Here is a 24925-nt window from a genome sequence, read left to right on the forward strand (position 1 = left end):
ATCTGCATATCCCCTCTTTGGTGAAACACGTGTTCTAATCTGTTCCCCGTTTTCTTCCCTCATAGCTCTATTGGTAAAGAATCCACCTGCAATGCGGGAGACCTAGGTTCGATCCCTGGGTTGGGAAGATCTACTGGAGAAGGGAAAGGCTACCCACTCCAGTATTCTGGCCTGGAGAATTCCATGGACTGTATAGTCCAAGGGGTCGCAAAAAGTCGGACACGACTGAGCAAGTTTCACTTTCACCCCCAGTTCTGTAACTTATCTTTTCATATTTAACAGGGTCTTTTACAGAGGAAAGGTTTTAAATTTTGATTCAGTTTGGTGTGTGCATGTGTGTGTGAGTGTATCATGCTTCAGTGTCAAATCTAAGATTTACTTAGCTGCAAGCCTGAAGTTTTTATCTTATGTTTTTTTTTAAGAGTTGCAGTTTTATATTTTAAATTTAAGCCCATGATCCATTTTGAGTTAACTTTTATAATGTATATATTTTTTAATATTTTTTAAAAGGGCTGTGTCATCATCTTTGTTTCAGCCTTTACCTATTTGTTGTTATCAAGTAACTAGTTCAAAGCAACATAACCAAAATGTGGATTGAAGATTTCTCATAGGGGAGTGAAAAAAAAATTTTTGTTCTTTGAGCCTGTGAATTTCCCTTGTTATACTTACTGTGATTTATCTACCTAAAGAGTAAAGTTAAAACTGTAGTAAAAAGCCAAGCCCTTCTCAATTCATCACCTCTGAAATCCTCTATCATGTATTATAGGGCAATGCTTTCTAGGATAGATTCAGAAAATGGTTACATCTGTCTTATGATTGAAGATAACTGTAATCTCTTCTAACATTCACATTTCAAAGTTCTCTGAGAAAAATGCCTATCAATCTTTAAGTCATCAAACTGAGCTAAAAGTCAGAATCTCTTTTATTGTCTATAACTTCTATCCTATAATTGAGCATGTGTTTCTTGAAGAAGAGACTACTCTTTACAAATTGTCTCAAGAATGAAAATTCCCTCTTACTGTTATTACTTTTTGAGAAAATTACAGGCTTCCATGGACCTTGTTTTCACAGACAGCATTCCAAGGTCAAACAGCTCATTTCTCCAAGGATGTAGTGATTCTTCTTTCTACTGTCTCAGGGGCAGAGTCTTTTAAATACCAATTCTTTTAATACAAATATTACAATTGAGGATAACACTTTCTAAAAATGTTCTTAAGGGTTGTGAATCCAGGAACTTAAAATCGTTCTTGATCAAAATAAGTCAGCCCTTGAAAACAGAAACTAGAAAAACAGACAAGGCATTTTTCTTGTCTTAGGCTAGGACTCCCAATGGCAGGAGTATTGATCCCTAAACTAGGTCTTTAGATTTGAAAGAAAAAATATACAAAGAGGTAGCAAAAGTCATGGCAAAGGTAAAGGTAAATAGAAACAGATAGTTTGACACCATCCAGCTGTACTGATGAGCAATATCTAGTGTATGGAGAACATCTGTTATACAAGGGTCATTTCCTTTGAACCCTAGAAACTAGGATGGAAAGGGAAAGTATTGGGACTCAAAGGGAACTAAGGTAGCTATGACTTTCTTTCAGTCTGGACCACTGCTCCTTCCTTGCCCACTACCATCCATAGCTTAATAGGATCCATATCTTTAGCCACAGCAAGTAAATATTTGAGGCTAAAATTTGCAGATTAAAAAGTCTAGAGATGAAAGCAGAAAGGAGATAATACAGGGGTACATTAACATTGGCTGAAACCTAGAAGAATCACTGATAAGAGGGACTTCCAAGTTTACAAGAGAATAAGTCTATATACCTTACTATAGACTCACTCACGTGATTAAGATGGCTCTATGCCAACAGGAGGGAGACCATTTAATTTAATTGCAAGCCTGAAAACAGTACCATATGCAGAAAATCTGTTCAAACAGAAAGAGAACTTATGACACATATAAACAGAAGTATTCTTAAGGTGATGAGAAATGAACTACAAGAAATAATAGATCTGCAATTACCTAACAGCATCCAAAGGGTAGAAGCTCTATATCTGTTGATTTTATGAATTAATTATTCTTCAGTCAACCAATATTTAATGTGTAACCACTATGTGCTCTGTACTGTGTAATGTACAATGCATTCACATTTCCTGACCCCGTGGAGCTCACAGTTATAGTCATAACAGAGACATTACTTTGCCAACAAAGGCCCATGTAGTCAAAGCTATGATTTCTCCAGTAGTCATGTATGGATGTGAGAGTTGGACCATAAAGAAGGCTGAGTGCCAAAGGACTGATGCTTTTGAAGTGTGGTGTTAGAGAAGACTCTTGAGAGTACCTTGGACTGCAAGGAGATCAAACCATTCCATCCTGAAGGAAATCAGTCCTGAATATTCATTGGAAGGATTGATGCTGAAGCTGAAGCTGAAGCTCCAATACTCTGGCCACTTGATGCAAAGAACCGACTCATTGGAAAAGACCCTGATGCTGGGAAAGATTGAAGGAGGAGGGGATGACAGAGGATGATGGTTGGGTGGCATCACTGACTCAATGGACGTGAGTTTGAGCAAGCTCTGGGAGATAGTGAAGGACAGGGAAGCCTGGTGTTCTGCAATCCACTGGGTCACAAAGAGTTGGACATGACTGAGCAACTGAAAAATACAATACATAGTTATAGACATAGATGTAGATACATAAAAGCATATTAATTGCAACATCCCTTTTGTCTTGGGCTTTGAAGACAGCCTGCAATACATGAGAACACATGGAGAGAGACAATAATACATGCTTGAAGACACTTGCAAAACATTTATAAGCCCACTTTTTAACTTTGCTTAGCCTATTCTGCACAATAATGATATATGAGAAAACTGATAATTCACTAAAGAGGTAGAATAAATAGGGACTTCACAGGTGGTACAGTGGCTAAGACGCAGAACTCCCAATGCTCGGGACCTGGGTTTGACCCCAGACAGAAAATTAGATCCCATGTGCTGCAACTAAGAGCTGGCACAGCCAAATAAATTTTAAAAATATTAAAAACAAAAGAGAAAAAAGTGAAGCTGTGGTAGTATGTGTTTTTTCCAATCTTCCTCAAGTTAGAGGAGATTTAAAGGATTGACTCAGAGAGTTTGAAATATTCCCCTGGAGTCTGGAGGATTTTGAAGCTCACGTTTGGTTGCAATGACAACTTCTCTCACTTTACTGTGGTAAAGAATCTGACTGCCAATGCAGGAGATGCGAGTTCAATCCCTGGGTCAGGAAGATTCCCTGGAGAAGGAAATGGCAACCCACTCCAGTATTCTTGCCTAGGAAATCCCATGGACAGAGGAGCCTGGCAGGCTACAGTCCATTGGATTGAAAAGAGTTAGTTCTAGGATACATTTTTCTTCTTTCACGTGTTTAATTTATTGCTTGAAATTGCTTACATCTATTTTCTTCATTAAAAGTTGATCTCTAGATAACTTCCTTCTTTCCAATACGTTTTACAAAATTCAACTCTTTTAACTAGTTAATGACTTGATGAATTGGCTATGTAAGTCTATTGTCTCTCTCTCTCATCTCTCTCTCTCCTTCACACACATGCGCGTCACACACACACACACACACACACACACACACACAAACTCTTATACTTGCTTTTCTGGAAAGTTGCTCTTTATTGGGATCATTGTTATTTGTACAATAGGGATAAAAAATCCTTACACAAGGAAGAGCATCTTCCTTTTTGGAATTCCAGACGAAAGCAAACCCACTAGGTTAATTCCCACCTAATATCACAGCAATAGTGCAGAGACTGAACTCTTTAGGATGTTGTATGACAGCTACTCTGCACACACGTGGTGCGGACATCCAAAATTGAAGCCATCTGGAGTTAATTGGGACTAAAGTATAAAGCAAAGCCTTTGTATAAAAGAATTTTGTGAAACAAGGAAAATATGACTGTTTAGTAATTGCAGAGTGAAAATGCACTATTCTCCAGGGTCACAGAAATGAGCAGGGAGCCACATCAGAAAGATTTAATGGTAAACTCCTATTAAACTCCTAGGAGTCGTCAAGAAAACCACCAAATACCTTTGTGTTTATTCCAGTATTGTTTACTACAGTGAGTAAAACAATCTAAAAAGCTAGTAAAATGGAATTAGCCCAAAAGTATGATAAAATCACACATTGGAATATCATCATTAGAATGTGTGATGTTGACCTGTAAATAATGTTGTGAAATAATTATTTCACAATATACTGTCAGGTAAAAATTCAGACTAGAAATATCCTATAAGGTATGAATCTCTAATGGAGTTTTTTTTTTTTTTTTTTTTTTGACTAGTAAAATTGGTGAAGTTATTTTGTTTTTAGCATTCCTTCTTTGCATATTCTATTTTCTACGTTAAACATATATAACTTTGTAATCACACATAGGGAATGTGACCAGGTGATGACGTTAGTTCTGAGCAAACTGTAGCATTTCATTTCTCCTCGGGGTGAAGATTTGTGGGAACAGTTACTCTATGCACATCATTCCAAGTCATTCATGGCACAGGTGAGGCAGGGCACAGGGAGGGTCCAAGAAGTGTCCTTTCAGAGATATTTCAGATCCACAATGATGGCCAGACTTAGCAATGCATAAATATTTGTGCAGTGAACCTAAAACTCTGCCAACTCAGGTGTAGATTTAGTCAAATACTATTGAATTTTTTAAAGCCAAATTTCATACTTTAATAAAATCACTATTTAAAAGTTTTTTTTTAATTGGCAAACGATCTTCTGCAAGATAAAAAATTGAAGATAAAGGTATTTTTGATGAATTACACTTTAAGATATGCACTCTAAGCCAAAGATAGCATTTTCCTTACAGTGAGGTTTTCACTTCTAACCCCCATACCTTCTCCTGACCTTACCAAGAATCTCACTAAGGTGTTCATAGCTGGGGGACTCCACATGTTGACATCTGAGGCTTCTGTGGGGCTCCCTCAGGTGGCAGCATCACTGTGGTCTCTCAGAGCACAGAAATACACGGCTGAGTCCTCGAGCTATGAGTCTGAGATGGTGAGGCTGATGGAACTCGTTGCTTTCTGGAAGTCCAAAAAATACTGACCTTTTGTTGTATTCATCTCATTGTAAGACTCCTGATGAATAAGGAAAATCATTTCCCCACTTGGTGGTTGCTTGTACCAGAATAAATAATAAGTATAGCTATTAGCTTCATATGCACAGTTCAACGTTACATCCTCCTTCTCCAGCACAGAAATTTCTGACTGATTTTGAGTTACTTTCTGGGCCATGATGGATCCTAGAGAGAAGAAAAAAAATCATAAAAAAAAAAGAAAAAAAAGTGAGACAGAAAGGAAGAGGCTGATTCTCCTGGTGGAACTCAGAGGGCTTCAAGGAACAAACAGAGGATTAAGAGTTATAATTCCTCTGCCAGTTAACCAACTCTCCTAAACCCCAACAGACAATAATAACCTGCCCTACCTCTACACATGGGAGCTGAGCAGAGCTGAGTCTGTTTGCAGTTATCCTTACCAGCCTTACCAAGGCAGACAGAGGCTATGACAGCTCTGAGCAGGCCAGGGAGCCCCATGCTGGACGTTCTTCCTCAAATGGACACAGAGTGAAATGCTCTGTGTTCTCTCTCAAATTCGGGTTGAGATGCCTGACCTGTGCCTGCCAGGGCACATGCACAGTGACTGAGCTGTGAGATGCTTCTGCATCAGAACAGGAAATGTAACTGGCTGATATCAGTTTGCCTGTGTCATGCCATGGCTTGTGGATGTGGTTGGTGATTGTAACCTGCCTATTTAGACTTGAAAATCACATGGTCATATCTGACTCTTTGTGACTCCATGGACTGTAGCCCACCAGGCTCTTCTGTCCATGGGATTCTCCAGGCAAGAATATTGGAGTGAGTTGCCATGCTGTAATTAAATTAACAACAGTTACATCAGGGCTGCATGCATATTCAGTCAATGCATCTAGGATAGACATACGTTTTGTGACAAAAACAATTTATTATGATTATAGTGACCTCTGAGAACAAATAGTCATCCGTTTTTGTATAGCTCCTTTTTTGGGGGAGGGATCTGAAGCCCAAATCTACAGTGAAATAAGCTCGCAAGCTTTTCTTTCATACAGGAAGATACAACTGTTTACTTTCAATTGTCATAACTTTTCTTCCTACACTCCAAGGCATGGGTTTATGGGGAAATTTATGCTAAATAAAGTTCCTTGTCTGTTTAATGCAATCATAGCAAGTTTCTGGGTGGACAAAATTTGTCCAGCTTTATGTGTCTAACAGTAATCAATAATGTGTGCTAAAATAATCTTGCTTTTAAATATCCACCCTACAGTCAAAATGAGGACAAGCTCACCAGACCATACATTCTTATTTCCTTATATCAGAAACGTAGCTCTAGAGGCTGCGTGCCACAACTCCTGAGCCCGTGCGCTGCCACTACTGAAGCCCGTGCGCCTGGAACCTGTGCTCTGCAATGAGAAGCCACCGCACTGAGAAACCCATGCACTGCAGTGAAGAGTGACCTCCACTCACTGCAACTGGGGAGAGCCCAAGTTCAGGAACAGAGACCCAGCGGAAGCAAAAATAAAATAAACAAATAAATAATAAAAGAAACACAGCCACTCAAAAGTCACAAATGCTTTTTCATCCCACGGCTGCACCAGCTCCAGTTCAAAGGCTTTCACTGAAAACAGCCCCTCAACAGCGTTACGTCTCAGCCACATGCAGGCTGGTATGTGATTTGCTTGGTACCTCTGTGTTGGTTCATGATTATGATTCAGGTGATGCAGGTTTTAATCATCTATTTCTTTTCTGTAAATGAATTATTAATTCTGTGGCATCTAATATCCATCTTACATTATGAGAAAAATTGATTTTTTTTTTTTAAGTCAGTCTAGAGAAGAGAGGAATCTTTCTGGCTGAACAGGGGTGCTTCTGGGGATTGGAGCTTGGGTCTTCTTTAAGACTGACATCCACCCTATTATCCCTGTAGAGCAATTACCAACCTCCTGACTTTCTAGGATTAGACCTGAGCTTGATTGGTTTTCCTGAAAAACTCTAAATGTTTAGTTTACAAACAAACTGATCAAGGAGAGAATACACCTCTTCCTGACTTCAGCCTCCTGCTCCGCTTGGGTTTGTGCTCAGCTCCCCCTGCAGCCCTTTCTCACTGTGTCACTCAGAGCACAGTAGTACATAGCCGAGTCTGATGCTTGCACTGCCCGTTTCTGCAGATGGAAGGAGCTGTCACTGTTAACAAGAGTGGCCTGAAAACCTTCATGCTCTGGCCTCTGATTTGTCATTGAGCCCTTCAGGAGGAGTTGAGGAGCTTTGTTGAGATGCTGGACATACCAAAAATGATAGGAACCTGAATACGTGGTCTGGTAAGTGCAGTTCAGGGTCAGGAGAGACCCCTCTGAGAGAGTCACTGGGCCTTCTGTCTGGTTCACTGAGTCACCATTGATCCCTCCTGGAAGAGAATCACTTTGTTATAGTAGAAATGTACAGGAGGAGTTTTCAGCCAGAGAAGAAAAATACAACTTACCTGTTATCATAGGAAAATGAAAAATCATTTTAGGACAAAGTGCTACTTACCAAGTATTAAGAAGATGACAAGAACTGAGTGAGTGGCAGAAAACATTCTGGCAACAGTCCTTGTTCCCTAGAAACATCAAATCTAACAAAGTTAGTCTCCAGCTGGATGTTACAGAAGCTCCTCACTCAGAAACTGGGAACCCCTTTCTGCACAGCAGCAGTCATCTGTCTTGTGGCTACAGAGTAGGCAAGTAAAACCAGCTCCTGAATACAAAAAGGAATCGCATCTGAAGGAAGCCTCGCCCTCTGGTGGTGATCTTAAAGATTACACCACTGTCATATCTGACCTCAGTTCAGTTCAGTTGCTCAGTCGTGTCCAACTCTTTGCGACCCCATGGACAGCAGCAGGCCAGGCTTCCTTGTCCAACACCAGCTCCCAGAGCTTGCTCAGAGCCATGTCCATTGAGTCGGTGATGCCATCCAACCATCTCATCTTCTGTCGTCCCCTTCTCCTCCTGCTTTCAATCTTTCCCAGCATCAGGGTCTTTTCCAATGAGTTGGCTCTTCGCATCAGGTGTCCAAAATATTGGAGCTTCAACCTCAGCATCAGTCCTTCCAGTGAATATTCAGAACTGATTTATTTTAGGACTGACTGGTTTGATCTCCTTGCAGTCCAAGGGGCTCTCAAGAGCCAAGGGGCTCTCTTTTGAAGACCACAGTTCATTCTTATCTGCAGTCACCATTCGCAGTCATTTTGGAGCTCTAGAAAATAAAGTCTGTCACTGTTTCCATTGTTTCCCCACCTATTTGATATGGAGTGATGGGACAGGATGCTATGATCTTAGTTTTTGAATGCTTAGTTTAAAGCCAGCTTTTTCACTGTCCTCATCCTGACCTGCTCCTGACCTAGTCCTTCTAATGATAGTCTGTGGGGTACACACAGGAGACTGGGGCAGGACTCTAAGAGGAGAGCCCTAAACACAAACATGCTTTGGGAAACGTCCCATTATTACATCCATCATTTTCTGTGTGGTATGGTGTCTCTAGCTTTGCAAATAATGCCAGTTAACAATTTTTAGGAGAAATAGTCGGAGGGTTTCTTCTTTCCATATGTCTCCATGATTCCCATAGGTCAGGAAAGACCCCCTCTGCATGGAAAGTGCTCCCTTCTCTCCCTACACCTTCACCTGAATTCCCTCTATTCATCCCCAAGACATAGCCCACATGCTGCTGAAATGTTGGAATGTTGCATAATGTTGGAAACATTATCTCAGTCAGGTCTCAAATAATGTGCGGCTGAGTGAACAATAACTACCCTTGTGTCGTGTGCTCTACTCAGCTGCTCAGTCGTGTCTGACTCTTGTGGCCCTAGAGACTATAGCCTGCCAGGCTCTTCTGTCCATGGGATTTCCAGGCAAGAATACTAGAGTGGCTTGCCATGCCCTCCTCCAGGGGATCTTCCCAACACAGGGATTGAGCCAGAGTCTCCTGCATGTCCCTCATTGCAGGTGAACTCTTTACACATCTGAGCCACCAGATCATTTAAGGCAGATCTCATCTAATGTGTGGTTGAATGAGCAGATTATTACCCCTATCCATCATAAAATGACATATTTGTAAAATGAAAAAATAAATTGCTGTTACTTCTTTTTACTGATAAAGGTAGAGTTGACCTTCCAACTAGAAAACTGGGCAAAATATATGAAACAAGTTGTGGATCTTGGACATCAGGTGGCACAGAGATAAGAAAAACAGGTGAGATGAGCCAGGACATCACCCAGCTCTCTTCACGGAGGCAGCTTCTAGGCACCAGTGCATGAGGGATTTAACAAAAATGGCCCAACCGTCTCACTGTGAAATGGAATAATATTTGGGGGATCCTGAGGAACCCAGAAATTTGTGGACCAGTGTACCAGAGAGGAGGGATGTGGGCAAAAGAGAGAGAGGGAGAGAGATGAGGGCAAAGAGGCGGGGGGAGGCGTCACTGTGAATCTTGGACTGGGCACTGATCTGTAACTAAAGAGAGAAGACTCCATGAGTTTGGTAAACCTCCCTGAAGGGGCCTCCTCTGGGGCCCTGGACCCTACTTGGATGACAAGCCATCTTACACCTCTAGCCTCATGAGACCTTACTTAGGTAACCTGGTTCTTGAAACGTCTTTTTACCTCTTGTCACATTCTTGCTTTAATTCAACTAAGTATCTTTTTTAGAATGTCAGGTTTAGATGGTTAGTATATTAGCCAGGCACTCTTCATTCCTGAGGCGCATGTGTGGCATCAATCTGTCTTCTGTTTGTTTGTTTGTTTTCTTAGGGATTCAGGAATTTCAATGGAAAGAACTGTTTGCTCAGTGTCTGTCAGCCTGTTTGTCTAGTTTCTTGTGCAATTATTTGCGCTAGTGAAGCGAACCCAGCAGAAGATTTAATGGGGTCATTTCATAGCTTGTTCTTTTCTCCAGGATAGGGTTTATTTTACGCAAAGTCTGACTATATTATGGTAAGAATTGCTGCCATTGTTCTTTGCTGACATAAACCATTTTAAGGCATGGGAACGTGTGGCTGCGGACAGCTGTGAGGTTGCCTTACACGGGCTCTCAGGGCAGCGTTGTCAATCCAGTAACAATGGCTGTGACTAAGTCAGTTGAACTCAAGAATAGTCTTCTTCAAATGTGCCTTTTTCACCAACAGAGATTATCTCACCAGTTAAAATGAATTTTGTTATTTCTTACCAAAACTGGGATCATTTTTAATGCACATCTGTTTGCTGAGCTGTTCTATTTGTTTGTTTTTTTTGTCTGTGCCAGGTCTTAGTTTAGGCTTGTGGGATCTAGTTCCCTGACCAGGGATCGAACCTGGGCCTCCTGCAATGTGAGTACAGAGTTCTACTCACTGAACCAACCCTCCACCTAAAATCAGAATCTTGAGTCGAAGTTATCATGTTGGCAGGACTCTCTGGCTCAGCAGATCACCTAGATTCTCTTAAACTCTTGTGCATTTTCAGTAATCCCTAGCTTCCAGCATTCATTATGGAAATTTACAGGGTTGTCTGCAATGTGGAAACCAAAATCAGATACAATTCCTACCTCAAATTGCTTTCAGTTGATTGAGAAGCAGGTAAGCAAAATAAATAAATAAATAAATAAATAAATAAAAATCCTATGCCCTCCTCTGCACTCCCACTAGCCTGAACCCCAATACATGAAATGAGGAATCAGACTGAGAGCAGAGAGCTGATACAGTTACCACCAGGGGAATAAAACCTGCTGCTGCTGCTAAGTCGCTTCAGTTGGGTCCGACTCAAGATGGCAACCCACCAGGCTCCCCTGTCCCTGGGATTGTCCAGGCAAGAACACTGGAGTGGGTTTCCATTTCCTTCTCCAATGAATGAAAGGGAAAAGTGAAAGTGAAGTCACTCAGTTGTGTCCAACTCCTAGTGACCCCATGGACTTCAGCCTACCAGGCTACTCCATCCATGGGATTTTCCAGGCAAGAGTACTGGAGTGGGGTGCCATTGCCTTCTCCTAAAACCTGCTAGAACATTTTTCCCCCACCGTTAAGATTTATTTTTGTTCTTTCATCTCCCTCTCCATTTCTGTGACCTCTTTATTAAGATGTGAACCCCCAGTGCTCAGGTGGCCAGCACCTAGTGTGCAGGACTCTAGGATGTCAGGGAGGAAGGCAGTGCTTACCTTCAGGTGGGGGTCCAGATTCACCCTAAGTGATGATGGTGAGTACATCGGCCAAGACCATAAAATTACTATAACTATTAAACTCTGCATTTAAGTAGTTGTATCTATAAATTGGGTTTTCCCAGTAGCTCAGCAGTAGTTCAGAATCTGCTTGCCAATTGAGGAGATGAGGGTTCAATCCCTGGGTCAGGAAGATCCCCTGGAGGAGAAAATAGCAACCCACTTCAGTATTCTGCCTGGAAAATCCCATGGACAGAGGAGCCTGGCAGGCTACAGTCCACAGGATTGCAAAGAGTTGGATGCCACTTAGCAACTGAGCACCAGACACAATACACACATGCCTATAAATTATGAAATGACAATGATTCCATATCCTGGCCACATCTCACAGACTGCCCAGCAGTAAAACAGACATCTCTTCCCACCTGCCGTGCCCACCACTGTCCTTCCAGAAAGTCTGCTCCCGGAAGTTGAAGACGGGAGTTCAGACTGAAAAGATGAGGGGACACTCTGTGCAATGGGCACAATTGTAGCTGAGACACAGAGAGTGACCAAAGTGGCTCTGCATTCCTGCTCATGAGCAGAGGACTGTGGAGATGTTCCTGCTTGGTGAGTGGGTGGTAATTTCTCCTAGTCTCTTGAGCAGGTGAAAAGCCCGCTCCACTGCCAAGATAGCTTATTGTAAGGGTACATAAATACTTCTCTCACGTGTCTGAAACATGACTGACTGATGAATTAATTTTCCCTGCTTTTGCTGTTATTCAGTCCCTAGATCATGTCTGATTCTTTACGACCCCAGGAACTGCAGCACGTCTGGCTTCCCTGTCCTTCACTATCTCCCAGAGTTTGCTCAAACTCATGTCCATTGAGTCAGTGATGCCATCCAACCATCTTATCCTCTGTCACCTTCTTCTCCTCTCGCCCTCAATCTTTCCCATCATCAGGGTCTTCTCCAGTGAATCGGTTCTTCACAATCAAGTGGCCAAAGAATTGGAGCTTCAGTTTCAGTATTCTAGCAGGTTTTATTCCACTGGTGGTAACTGCATCAGAATTCCAGATTCAAGATTGCTGCTTAGCCTTCTTTATGGTCCAACTCTCACATCCATACATGATTACTGGGTAAACCATAGCTCTGACCATAGGGACCTTTGTCAGTAAAGTAATGTCTCTGCTTTTTAATACACTGCCTAGGTTAGTCACGTCTTTTCTTCCAAGGATCAAGCGTCTTTTAAGTTCATGGCTGCACTCACCATCTGCAGTGACTTTGGAACCAAAGAAAATAAAATCTGTCATTGTTTCCAATTTTTCCTCATCTATTTGCCATAAAGTGATGGGACCAGATGCCATAATCTCAGTTTTCTGAATGTTGAGTTTAATCCAGCTTTTTCATTCTCCTCTTTCACCCTCATCAAGAGGCTCTTTAGTTTCTCTTCGCTTTCTGCCATTAGAGTGGTACCATCTGCATATCTGAGATTGTTAATATTTCTCCTGGGAAACTTGATTCCAGATTGTGAATCATCCAGCCCAGCATTTCGCATGGTGTACTCTGCATATAAGTTAAATAAGCAGGGTGACAATATATAGCCTTGAAGTACTCTTTTTCCAAATTTGAACCAGTCCATTGTTCCATGTGCAGTACTAACTCTTGCTTCTTGTCCTGCATACAGGTTTTTTGGGTATTCCCATCTCTTTAAGAATTTTCCACAGTTTGTTGTGATCCACACAATCAAAGCCTTAGGATAGTCCATGAAGCAGAAGTAGATTTTTTTTTAATTCCCTTGCTTTTTTATGTGATCCAGCCAGTGTTGGTAATTTGATCTCTGGTTCCTCTGCCTTTTCTAAACTCAGCTTGTACATCTGAAGTTCTCGGTTCACGTACTGCTGAAGCCTAGCTTGAAGGATTTTGAGCATAATCTTGCTAACATGTGAAATGAGTGCAATTGTATGGTAATTTGAACATTCTTTGGCATTCATTTCCATGAGATGAGGTTATTAGCAAAGAGAATATCCTGTACCCAGTTTGAATACAAACAATACACACAACACCTGCGATATTTACACAGTGGGCTGCTCTGATCCACAGGGCCCTTGACAGAAGAAATATCTTCTCAGAAACTCTCCTCCTGGAACTTACTTAGGCAGCAGGATTTCTGGAGCAACCTGAAGGGATGGAAAAGTCAAGGAAAGAGAGAATAAAGCTCCAGTCACTGAAGATGGAGTGTCTGCAGGTGAAACTCAGCAGGATACACAATCTTGGCCTGAATTTTAAAAACCAGAGACTAGCTTCCAGGTCACACAGTCATCCATCAACAATGTGCCCTGGAATTTTCCTTAACACATTGTGGAATATTTCAGCATATATAATCTGAATTGTCATTGAAGAGTTAACGTCACTTTAAGGGATTCTATCTGGGGGGATGTGGATGGGCTGAAAACAGGCATTTCTGGAGAAAATTTCTTAGGTTCCTTTTTGCACTGTCCCACTCCAGATTCCTCTCTGCAGGGCAACAGAAGAATTCCTAGGTCCTTGGCTCTGAGGAGCAGACCTGGAAGTGCTTTGACAATCCCTCTAGCATAGCCCACTGGAGAGAGAAACAACAACCCCTTGTAGAGCTGCCCACAGCCAGAGCCCCATCTGCACTCTGGGTTTGTGTTCAGCTCCCCCGCAGCCCTCTTTCACTGTGTCACTCAGAGCACAGTAGTACACAGCCGAGTCTGATGCTTGCACTGCCTGTTTCTGCAGGTGGAAGGAGCTGTCACTCTTAACAAGAGTGGCCTGAAAACCTTCATGTTCTACCTTCTTGTCTGCTGTTAAGCCCATCAGGAGGCGTTGAGGAGCTTTGTTGAGACGCTGGACGTACCAGAAAAGATAGTAAGTTGAATATGTGGCCTGGTAAGTGCAGTTCAGGGTCATGGGAGCCCCCTCTGAGACAGTCACTGGGCCTTCTGTCTGGTTCACTGAGTCACCATTGGTCCTTCCTGGAAGAGAATCACTTTGTTATCATAGAAATGTACAGGAGGAGTTTTCAGTCAGAGAATAAAAATACAACTTACCTATAGTTATAAGAAAGTGAAAAATCATTAACATTTGGAATAAAATGTTACTTACTGAATATTAAGATGATCAGAAGAACTGAGTGAGTGACAGAATGCATGTTCGCAAAGGAAAACGATGCTTGTTCCCTGGAACACACCAGTCTAACAAATCTAGTCTCCATCTGGATGTTACAGAAGCTCCTCGCTTAGAAACTGAGAGCCCCTTTCTGTACTGCAGCAATATTCTCTCTTGTGGCTACAAAGCAGGCAAGTGAAACCAGCTCCTGAATACAATGAGCAACCACATCTGAAGGAAGCCCCGCCCTCTGGTGGTGATCGTGAAAATTGCACCACAGTGCAGTCTGACCTATTCCTCATGATAATAGCTTGTGGGGTACATACAGGAGAATGGGACAGGACCCTAAGAAGAGAGTCCTAAACATAAGTGTGCTTAGGGAAATGTCCTATTCTTACTTCCATAATTCTTTGCATGGTACAGGTATCTCTGTCTTCACAAGAAAACCCAGTTACAATTTCTAGATGGAATAGTCAGAGGTTTCTTCCTTGCATATGCCTCCAAGATTCCCATGGGACAGAGAAGGATCCCTCTGTACGGAAAGTATTTCCTCCTCTCCTCAAGTTATTTCGTTACTTCTGTGAAGTAGTTATATTCATGTTGACTCTGTCAACATGCCGTGGAGAAAATTTTATCTAAGGCAGGTGAAAAAACAATTTGTAGTTAAGTGATAAGGTTATTATCCTGATTTATCATGGATGACATATTTGTAAAACACAGTAAAAGTAAAATATGTGACTTCTTTTTCACTGATAACGGTAGAGTTGATCTTCCAATTGGAAAACTATTTTTGGACCTTGAATATCACATAGCACAGAGATAAGGAAAACAGATGAGATGAGCACTAACATTGCCCAGCTCTCTTCATGGAGGCAACTTCTAGGCACCAGTACATGAGGGATTTAACAAAAATGGCCAAACTGTCTCACTGTGAGATGGAATAATATTTGGGGGATCCTGAGGAACCCAGAAATTTGTGGACCAGTGGACCAGAGAGGAGGGATGTGGGCAAAAGAGAGAGAGGGAGAGCGATGAGGGCAAAGAGGTGGGGGGAGGCATCACTGTGAATCTTGGACTGAGTACTGATCTGTAACTAAAGAGAGAAGACTCCATGAGTTTGGTAAACCTCCCTGAATGGGCCTCCTTTGGGGCCTGGACCCTACTTGGATGACAAGCCACCTTACACCTCTAGCCTCACGAGACCTTACTTAGGTAACCTGGTTCTTGAAACGTCTTTTTACCTCTTGTCACATTCTTGCTTTAATTCAACTAAGTATCTTTTTTAGAATGTCAGGTTTAGATGGTTAGTATGTTAGCCCGGCACTCTTCATTCCTGAGGTGTGTGTGGCATCGGTCTGTCTTCTGTTTGTTTGTTTGTTTTCTTAGGGATTCAGGGATCTCATTGGAAAGAACTGTTTGCTCAGTGTCTGTCAGCCTGTTTGTCTAGTTTCTTGTGCAATTATTTGCGCTAGTGAAGTGAACCCAGCAGAAGATTTAATGGGGTCATCTCATAGCTTGTTCTTTTCTCTGCTACTGCTGCTGCTAAGTTGCTTCAGTCCTGTCTGACTCTGTGTGACCCCATGGACTGCAGCCTACCAGGCCTCTCCGTCTATGGGATTCTCCAGGCAAGAACACTGGAGTGGGTTACCATTTCCTTCTCCAGTTCTTTTCTCTAGAATTGGGTTTACTTTATGCAAAGTCTAACTATAATATGGTAAGAAGTCAAAACATTGTTCTTTGGTGACATAAGCCATTTTAAGGCTTGGTGACTTTGTGGCTGCAGACAGCTGTGAGGTTGCCTTACACAGGCACTCAGTGTTGTCAATCCAGTAACAGTGGCTGTGACTAAGTCAGTTGAAAAGAACAGTTTTCTTCAAATGTGCCCTTTTCACCTACTGAGATGTTCTCACCAGTTAAAATGACCTTTGTTATTTCTTACCAAAACTGGGATCATTTAAATGTACATCTGGTTGTTGAGCTGTTCTATTTGTTTGTTTTTTGTCTGCGCCATGTCTTAGTTTAGGCTTGTGGGATCTAGTTCCCTGACCAGGGATCGAACCTGGGCCTCCTGTAATGTGAGTGCAGAGCCCCAGTCACTGAACCAATGCTCCCCCTAAAATTAGAATCTTGAGTTCAAGTTATCATGCTGGCAGGACTCTCTGGCTCAGCAGATCACCTAGATTCTCTTAAACTCTTGTGCATTTTCAGGAATCCTTAGTCTCCAGCATTCATTCTGGAAATTTACAGGGTTGTCTACAATGTGGAAACAAAAATCAGACACAATTCCTACCTTAAATTGCTTTCAGTTGACTGAGGAACAGGTGAGAAAAAAAAATATATATATATATATATATATAACCTATGTCCTGTATGTACTCCAACTAGCCTGGACCCCAATATGTGAAATGAGGGATCAGACTGGAAGTAGAGAGATGATGCAGTTACCACCAGGGGAATAAAACCTGCTAGAATACTTTATTTCCCAACCATTAAGATTTATTTTTGTTCCTTCATCTCCCTCTCCATTTCTGTGGCCTCTTTATTAAGCTGTTGAGCCCCCAGTGCTCAGATGGCCAGCACCCAGTGTGCAGGACTCTAGGATGTCAGGGAGGAAGGCAGTGCTTACCTTCAGGTGGGTGTCCAGATTCACCCTAAGTGATGATGGTGACTACATCTGCCAAGACCATAAAACTACTATAACTATTAAATTCTGCATGTAAGTAGTTGTGCCAATAAATTGGGCTTCCCAGGTGCTAAGTGATAGAGAATCTGCCTTCCAATTGAGGAGATGAAGGTTCAAACCCTGGGTCAGAAAGATCCCCTAGAGAAGGGAATAGCAACCCACTCCAGTATTCTTGCCTGGAAAATTCCACGAACAGAGGAGCCTGGTGGGCTACAGTCCACGGGGTCGCAAAGAGTCAGACACCACTGAGCAACTCACGCATGCCTATAAATTATGAAATGACAATGATTCAGTATCCTGGCCACATCTCACAGACTGCCCAGCAGTAAAACAGACATCTCTTCCCACCTGCTGTGCCCACCACTGTCCTTCCAGAAAGTCTGGTCCTCAAAGCTGCAGACAGTAATTCAGCCTGCAGAGATGCAGAGGGGACTCTCTGTGCAATGGGCATGATTGTATCAGGGATGCAGAGCACTGACCCAAATGGCTCCACATCCTGCTCATGAGCAGAGGAGTGGGGAGATGTTCCTGCTTTGGGAGGGGGTGATACTTTCTCCTAGTTTCTTGAGCAGGTGAAAAAGCTCACTCTGCTGCCAAGATAGCTTATTGTAAGAGTACATAAACACTTTTTCCATGTGTCTGAAATATGACTGATGAATTAGTTTCCCCTGTTTTTGTTGCTGTTCGGTCCCTAGGTCATGTCTGACTCCTTATGACCCCATGAACTGCTGCACGCCAGGAGCTTTATTCTCTTTCCTTGACTTTTCCATCCCTTCTGGTTGCTCCAGAAATGCTCTGCCTAAGTAAGTTCAAAGAGGAGAGTTTTCTGACAAGATATTCCTTCTGAAGGGCCCTGTGGATCAGAGCAGCTCACTTTGTAAATATTGCAGGAGTTGTATGTCCTTCCCTGTCCTTTACTATCTCCCAGAGTTTGCTAAACTCATGTTCATTGAGTCAGCGATGCCATCAAACCATCATCCTCTGTCACCTCCTTATCCTCTTGCCCTCAATCTTTCCCAGCATCAGGGTCTTCTCCAGTGAATCGGTTCTTCACATCAGGTGGCCAAAATATTGGAACTTCAACTTCAGCATCAGTCCTTCCAATGAATATTCAGGATTGATCTCCTTTAGGATTGACTGATTTGATCTCCTTGCAGTAAGGGACTCTCAAGAGTCTTCCCCAACACCACAGCTAGAAAGCATCAATTATTTGGCACTCAGCCTTCTTTATGGTCCAACTCTCACATCCATACATGATTACTGGGAAAACCATAGCTCTGACTATATGGACCTTTGTGAGTAAAGTAATGTCCCTGCTTTTTAATATGCTGTCTAGGTTGGTCATAGCTTTTCTTCCAAGGAGTAAGAATCTTTTAATTTCATGGCTGCAGTCACCATTTGCATGATTTTGAAGCCCAAGAAAATTAAATCTGTTACTGTTTCCACATTTTCCCCATCTATTTGCCATAAAGTGATGGGACCAGATGCCATAATCTTAGATTTTTTAATGTTGAGCTTTAATCTAGCTTTTTCACTCTCCTCTTTCACCAGTATCAAGAGGTTCTTTAGCTTCTTTTCACTTTCTGCCATCAGAGTGGTATCATCCGCATATCTGAGGTTGTTGATATTTCTCCTGGCAATCTTCATTCCAGCTTATGAGTCATCCAGCCCTGCATTTCACATGATGTACTCCATGTATAAGTTAAATAAGCAGGGAAACAATATATAGCCTTGACGTACTCCTTTCCCAATTTTGAACCAGTCATTGTTCCATGCCCAGTACTAACTATTGCTTCTTGTCCTGCATAGAGGTTTCTTGGGTATCCCCATCTCTTTAAGAATTTTCCACAGTTGGTTGTGATCCACACAGTCAAAGGCTGTGTAGTCAGTGAAGCAGAAATAGATTATTTTTTAAATTGCCTTGCTTTTTCTGTTTCCAGCGGATATTGGATCTGCTGTGGTTCCTCTGCCTTTTCTAAACCCAGCTTCTACATCTGAAATTCTTGGTTCATGTACTGCTGAAGCATAGCTTGAAGGATTTTGAGCATAATCTTGCTAACATGTGAAATGAGTGCAATTGTATGGTAATTTGAACATTCTTTGGCATTCATTTCTCTGAGATGAGGTTACTGCTGCTGCTGCTAAGTCGCTTCAGTCGTGTCTGACTCTGTGCGACCCCATAGACGGCAGCCCACCAGGCTCTGCGGTCCCTGGGAATCTCCAGGCAAGAACACTGGAGTGTTGCCATTGCCTTCTCCATTGTGTGAAAGTGAAAAGTGAAAGTGAAGTCGCTCAGTCTCGTCTGACTCATAGCGACCCCATGGACCGCAGCCTACCAGGCTCCTCCATCCATGGGATTTTTAGGCAAGAGTACTGGAGTGGCTTGCCATTGCCTTCTCCGGGGATGAGGTTACTAGCAAAGGGAATACCCTGTACCCAGTTTGAATACAAACAATACACACAACACCTGCGATATTTACAGAGTGGGCTGCTCTCATCCACAGGGCCCTTGACAGAAGGAATATCTTCTCAGAAACTCTCCTCCTGGAACTTACTTAGGCAGCAGGATTTCTGGAGCAACCTGAAGGGATGGAAAAGTCAAGGAAAGAGAGAATAAAGCTCCAGTCACTGAAGATGGAGTGTCTGCAGGTGAAACTCAGCAGGATACACAATCTTGGCCTGAATTTTAAAAACCAGAGACTAGCTTCCAGGTCACACAGTCATCCATCAACAATGTGCCCTGGAATTTTCCTTAACACATTGTGGAATATTTCAGCATATATAATCTGAATTGTCACTGAAGAGTTAATGTCACTTTAAGGGATTCTATGCCATCTGGGGGGATGTGGATGGGTTGAAACAGGCATTTTTTGAGAAAAGCGCTTAGGTTCCTCTTTACACTGTCCTGCCCCAGATTCCTCTGTAGGACAATCCAAGAATTCCAAGGTCCTTGGCTCTGAGAATCAGATCTGGAAGTGCTTTGACAGTACCTCTGGAGAGAGAAACAACACCCCTTCCAGGGCTGCCCACAGCCAGAGCCCAATCTGCACTCTGGGTTTGTGCTCAGCTCCCTGCAACCCTCTCTCACTGTGCCACTCAGAGCACAGTAGTACACAGCTGAGTCTGATGCTTGCACTGCCTGTTTCTGCAGGTGGAAGGAGCTGTCATGCTTAACATGAGTGGCCTGAAAACCTTCATGCTCTACCTTCCTGTCTGCTGTTAAGCCCTTCAGGAGGAGTTGAGAAGCTTTGTTGAGATGCTGGACGTACCAGAAAAGATAGGGAGCCAAACTAGCAGTCTGGTAAGTGCAGTTCAGGGTCAGGAGAGCCCCCTCTGAGACAGTCACTGGGCCTTCTGTCTGGTTCACTGAGTCACCATTGGTCCTTCCTGGAAGAGAATCACTTTGTTATCATAGAAATGTACAGGAGGAGAGTTTTCAGACAGAGAAGAAAAATAAAACTTACCCACAATTATAAGAAAGTGAAAAATCATTAACATTTGGAATAAAATGTTACTTACTGAATATTAAGATGATCAGAAGAACTGAGTGAGTGACAGAATGCATGTTCGCAAAGGAAAACGATCCTTGTTCCCTAGAATACAGCAGTCTAACAAATCTAGTCTTCATCTGGATGTTACAGAAGCTCCTCGCTCAGAAACTGAGAGCCCCTTTCTGTACTGCAGCAATATTCTCTCTTGTGGCTACAAAGCAGGCAAGTGAAACCAGCTCCTGAATACAATGAGCAACCACATCTGAAGGAAGCCCCGCCCTCTGGTGGTGATCGTGAAAATTGCACCACAGTGCGGTCTGACCTATTCCTCATGATAATAGCTTGTGGGGTACATACAGGAGAAGGGGACAGGACCCTAAGAAGAGAGTCCTAAACATAAGCGTGCTGAGGGAAATATTCTGTTCTTACTTCCATAATTTTTTGCATGGTACAGGTATTTCTAGCTTCGCAAGAAAACCCAGTTACAATTTCTAGATGGAATAGTCAGAGGTTTCTTCCTTGCATGTGTCTCCAAGATTCCCATGGGTCAGAGAAGGATCCCCCTGAATGGAAAGTGCTTACTCAACCCAAGTCATTTCTCTGAAGTAGTTATATTCATGTTGACTCTGTCAACATGCCGTGGAGAAAATTTTATCTAAGGCAGATGTCAAATAATATGTAGTTAAGTGATAAGGTTATTATCCTGATTTATCATGGAATGACAGCTTTGTAAAATACAATAAAAGTAAAATATGTGACTTCTGTTTCACTGATTATGGTAGAGTTGATCTTCCAATTGGAAAACTATTTTTGGACCTTGAACATCAGGTAGCACAGAGATAAGGAAAACAGATGAGATGAGCACTGACATTGCCCAGCTTAATTCATGGAGGCAGCTTCTAGGCACCAGTGCATGAGGGATTTACCAAAAATAGTGCAGCTGTCTCATTGTGGGATTGAGACAGAATAGGAGAATGGAGATCCTGAAATACCTAAAAATTGTGGACCGCTGTACCAGAGAGGAGGAATGTTGAAAAAAGAGAGAGAGAGAGAGATAAGCGCAAGGCAGGGGTTGAGGGGAGGGAGAGTGGGGGGGGGGAGTTGGACCATCGTTGGATGACGGCAACCTTACTCCTTTAGCCTCATGAGGGACAGGTGAGTTTATTTAGGGACCTTGGTTCTTGAAACACAATCACTATCCTTTCACTTCTTGTCTCATAGTGGTTTTAACTCAACTAAGCATTTTTTTTAGAATGTCAAGTTTAGATGCTTACTATGTTAGCCAGGCACTCTTCATTCCAGAGGCTCATGTGTGTGGTGTTCCTCTGTCTTCTGTTTGTTTGTTTTATTAAAGATTCAGGAATCTCTGTGGAAAGAACTGTTTGCTCAGTGTCTGTCAGCCCATTGGTCTGGTTTCCTGTGCAATTATCTGGGCCAGTGAAGTGAACCCAGAAGAAGATTTAAGCGGTCATTTCGTAGCTTGTTTTCTCTAGGGTTGGGTTTACCTTATGCAAAGTAAGACTGTATTATGGTGAGAAGTCAAAACATTGTTCTTTGCTGACATAAAACATTCTAAGGCTTGGCAACGCTGCGGCTGCAGCCAGCTGGGAGGTTGACTGAAACGGGCTCTCTGGGCAGTGCTGTCAACCCAGGAATGATACTGTGAATTTAGTGGAATTAAGTCGGATTTGTTTATTTTTGTTTTTATTTCCAATAGTCTAGGAGGTGGGTCAAAGAGGATCCTGCTGTGATGTATGTCAAAGAGTGTACTGCCTATGTTTTCCTCTAAGAATTTTATGGATTCTGGCCTTCATTTAAGTCATTAATCCATTTTGAGTTTATTTTGTGTTCGGTGTTGGGAAGAGTTCTAGTGTCATCCTTTTACCTGTAGCTTTCCAATTATCTTCCAATTAAAAACAAATGTTTCTAAATGGCAATGACCAAGTCAGTTGAACACAAGAGAAATCTTCTTCAAATGATACCTGTTAATGGACATAGAATTTCTCAACAGTCAAAATGACCTGTTTTGCTAAAATTAGGGTATTTTTTTCATGCACTACTGTTTGCTGAGTTGTTATGTTTTGTTGTTGTTTTTGGCTGTGCTGGGTCTTAATTTTGGCTTGTGAGATCTAGTTCCCTGATCAAGGATCAAACTCAGGCCCCTGGCATTGGGAGCGCAGAGTCCTATCCCCTGGACCAAAGTTACCCCTAAAATTAAGGTCTTGAATCAAGTTATCATGCTGATAGGACTCTCTGGCTCAGTGCATCACCGAGGTTCTCTTAAACTGTTGTGCATGTTCAGGAATCCCTAGGCTCCAACATTCATTCTGGAAACTTACAGAGTTGCCTACAACATGGAAACCAAAACCAGACATGATTCCTATCTCAAACTGCTTTCAGTTGACTGAGGAGCAGGATAAAAAAAAAAAATCCTCTGCCCTGTCTGTTGTCCCACTAGCCTGGACCCAGAGATGTGGAATGAGGGATCAGACAGGAAGTAGAGGGCTGAAACAGTTATATCCAGGGGAACAAAACCTGCTTGGATACTTTCCTTTCACCCTTTCACTGTTCAGATTTAGTTTTGTTTTTTCATCTCCCTCTCCCTTCCTATGCCCTGTTTGTCGAAGCCCCAGTGCTCAGGTGTCCAACACCCAGTGTGCAGGACTCTAGGTTGTTTGGAGGAAATGTGTGTTTACCTTCAGGGGAGTCTTCAGACATCCCCCCTGTTAAATAAGAATGGGGACTACATCCTCCAGGAATATTAAAACCATTATAACTATTAAATTCTGCATTTTTATAGTTATGCATATAAATTTTAAAATGACAATGATTCAGTGTTTATGTCACATCTGCTAGACTGCCCAGAAACAAAGCATATATCTCTTTTCTCCTTCTTTGCGGCCCACTGTCCTTACAGAAAGTCTGGTCCCGAATTTGTAGACAAGAGTTCAGCCTGCAGAGGTGCAGAGGGTAAACTTTGTGCAATGGGCCCAGTTGTAGCAGAGATGCAGAGCACTGACCCAAGTGGCTCCACATTCCTGCTCAGGAGCAGAGGAGTGGGGAGATGTTTCTGCTTTGGGAGGGGGTGATACTTTCTCCTAGTTTCTTGGAGCATGTGAAAAACTCACTCCACTCCAATGGCAGTCTGCCTTCAAACTGGGTACAGGATGAGAATATCCGCTTTGCCAGTGATCACATCATCTCAGGGGAAATTAATTCATCCAGCAAATCATGTTTCAGATATATTGAAAAAGTGTTTATATACTCTTAAAACAATAACAGGAAAAAAATATCTCCTTAACTTACACAGAGATTTTGTATCTCAAAAGTTATCCAATAGCATTATATTTTTTTTTTAGGTGAAAAATGCCATTTCTTCATTATCTTTTATCTTGATATGTGGAACTTTGCTGAATGTTCATTAACTGTGTGCAAGGCTGAAACCAAATCTGTTTGAAGGTGGCAGTGAATATTGATCATGTCTTAGAGCACTTTCCCATTGATCTGTCAACAAATATGGGAAAATACACTTTCAGTTATATAGTCAGGGGAATTAAAGTGGCCCTGCCTGGCACTGAGAAGCGCACTTTATGTTGAGCATAAGTCACCTGCTCTTCTCTGTCAGGACCGGGGGCTTGTCTGGACGGGATGCTGAGAATGGGAACACTGACCACAGGGCTACCAAACCTTGTAGGTGGCATTTCTAGCAATTCCAACATGGCCCTGGCTTTTCACTGAGCTTTGGTTCCTTTCTTGAAAAATAAGGAGAAGGAGGAGCTAAGATGGTGGAGGAATAGGACGGGGAGACCACTTTCTCCCCCACAAATTCATCAAAAGAACATTTAAACGCCGAGTAAATTCTACAAAACAACTTCTGAATGCTGGCAGAGGACATCAGGACCAGAAAAGCATCCCATTGTTTGAAAGGAGGTAGCAAAAAATATAAAAGACAAAAAAAGAGACAAAAGAAGGAGGAACAGAGCTCCATCCCAGGAAGGGAGTCTTAAAAAGAGAGAAGTTTCCAAACACCAGGAAACACTCTCACTGCCGAGTCTGTGCCGAGCCTGGGAAGCACAGAGGGAAAAATAACAGGGAGGAAAAATAAATAATTAAGACCCACAGATTATGAGCCCAGCAGTAACTCCCCCAGCGGAGAAGCAGCGCAGAAGCCTGCACACATCACTAGCAAGCGGGAGCTGGGCAGGGAGGCACCGGCAGCATCGCTTAGAGTAAGGATCTGGCCTGAATGCCCCAAGCGCTATCTGAGCAAACTAACTTGGGCTAGCAAACCAGACTGTGGGATACTACCACGCGAAAAGCCAGCCCTAACCTGAGACACCGCCAGGCCCCCGCACAGAACAAAGGACTGAACAGATAGCGGAGTGCAGACCATCCCCCTCCGGTGACAGGC

At 42.5% G+C, this 24925-nt stretch overlaps 1 pseudogene and 1 gene segment (V, D, J or C); both read right to left on the reverse strand.

Annotated features, from left to right (window-relative positions):
* Window positions 1–13769: 13769 nt before the first annotated feature.
* On the reverse strand, window positions 13770–14464 carry LOC113899368. The segment is given in 2 exon segments: window positions 13770–14207; window positions 14338–14464. Coding segments are annotated over 2 exon segments (519 nt in total).
* Window positions 14465–19986: 5522 nt separating this feature from the next.
* LOC113899427 lies at window positions 19987–20833 on the reverse strand (annotated as a pseudogene).
* Window positions 20834–24925: the final 4092 nt, after the last annotated feature.

Source organism: Bos indicus x Bos taurus, chromosome 10 (assembly GCF_003369695.1).
Source record: "Bos indicus x Bos taurus breed Angus x Brahman F1 hybrid chromosome 10, Bos_hybrid_MaternalHap_v2.0, whole genome shotgun sequence".
Classification (NCBI taxonomy): Eukaryota; Metazoa; Chordata; class Mammalia; order Artiodactyla; family Bovidae; genus Bos; species Bos indicus x Bos taurus.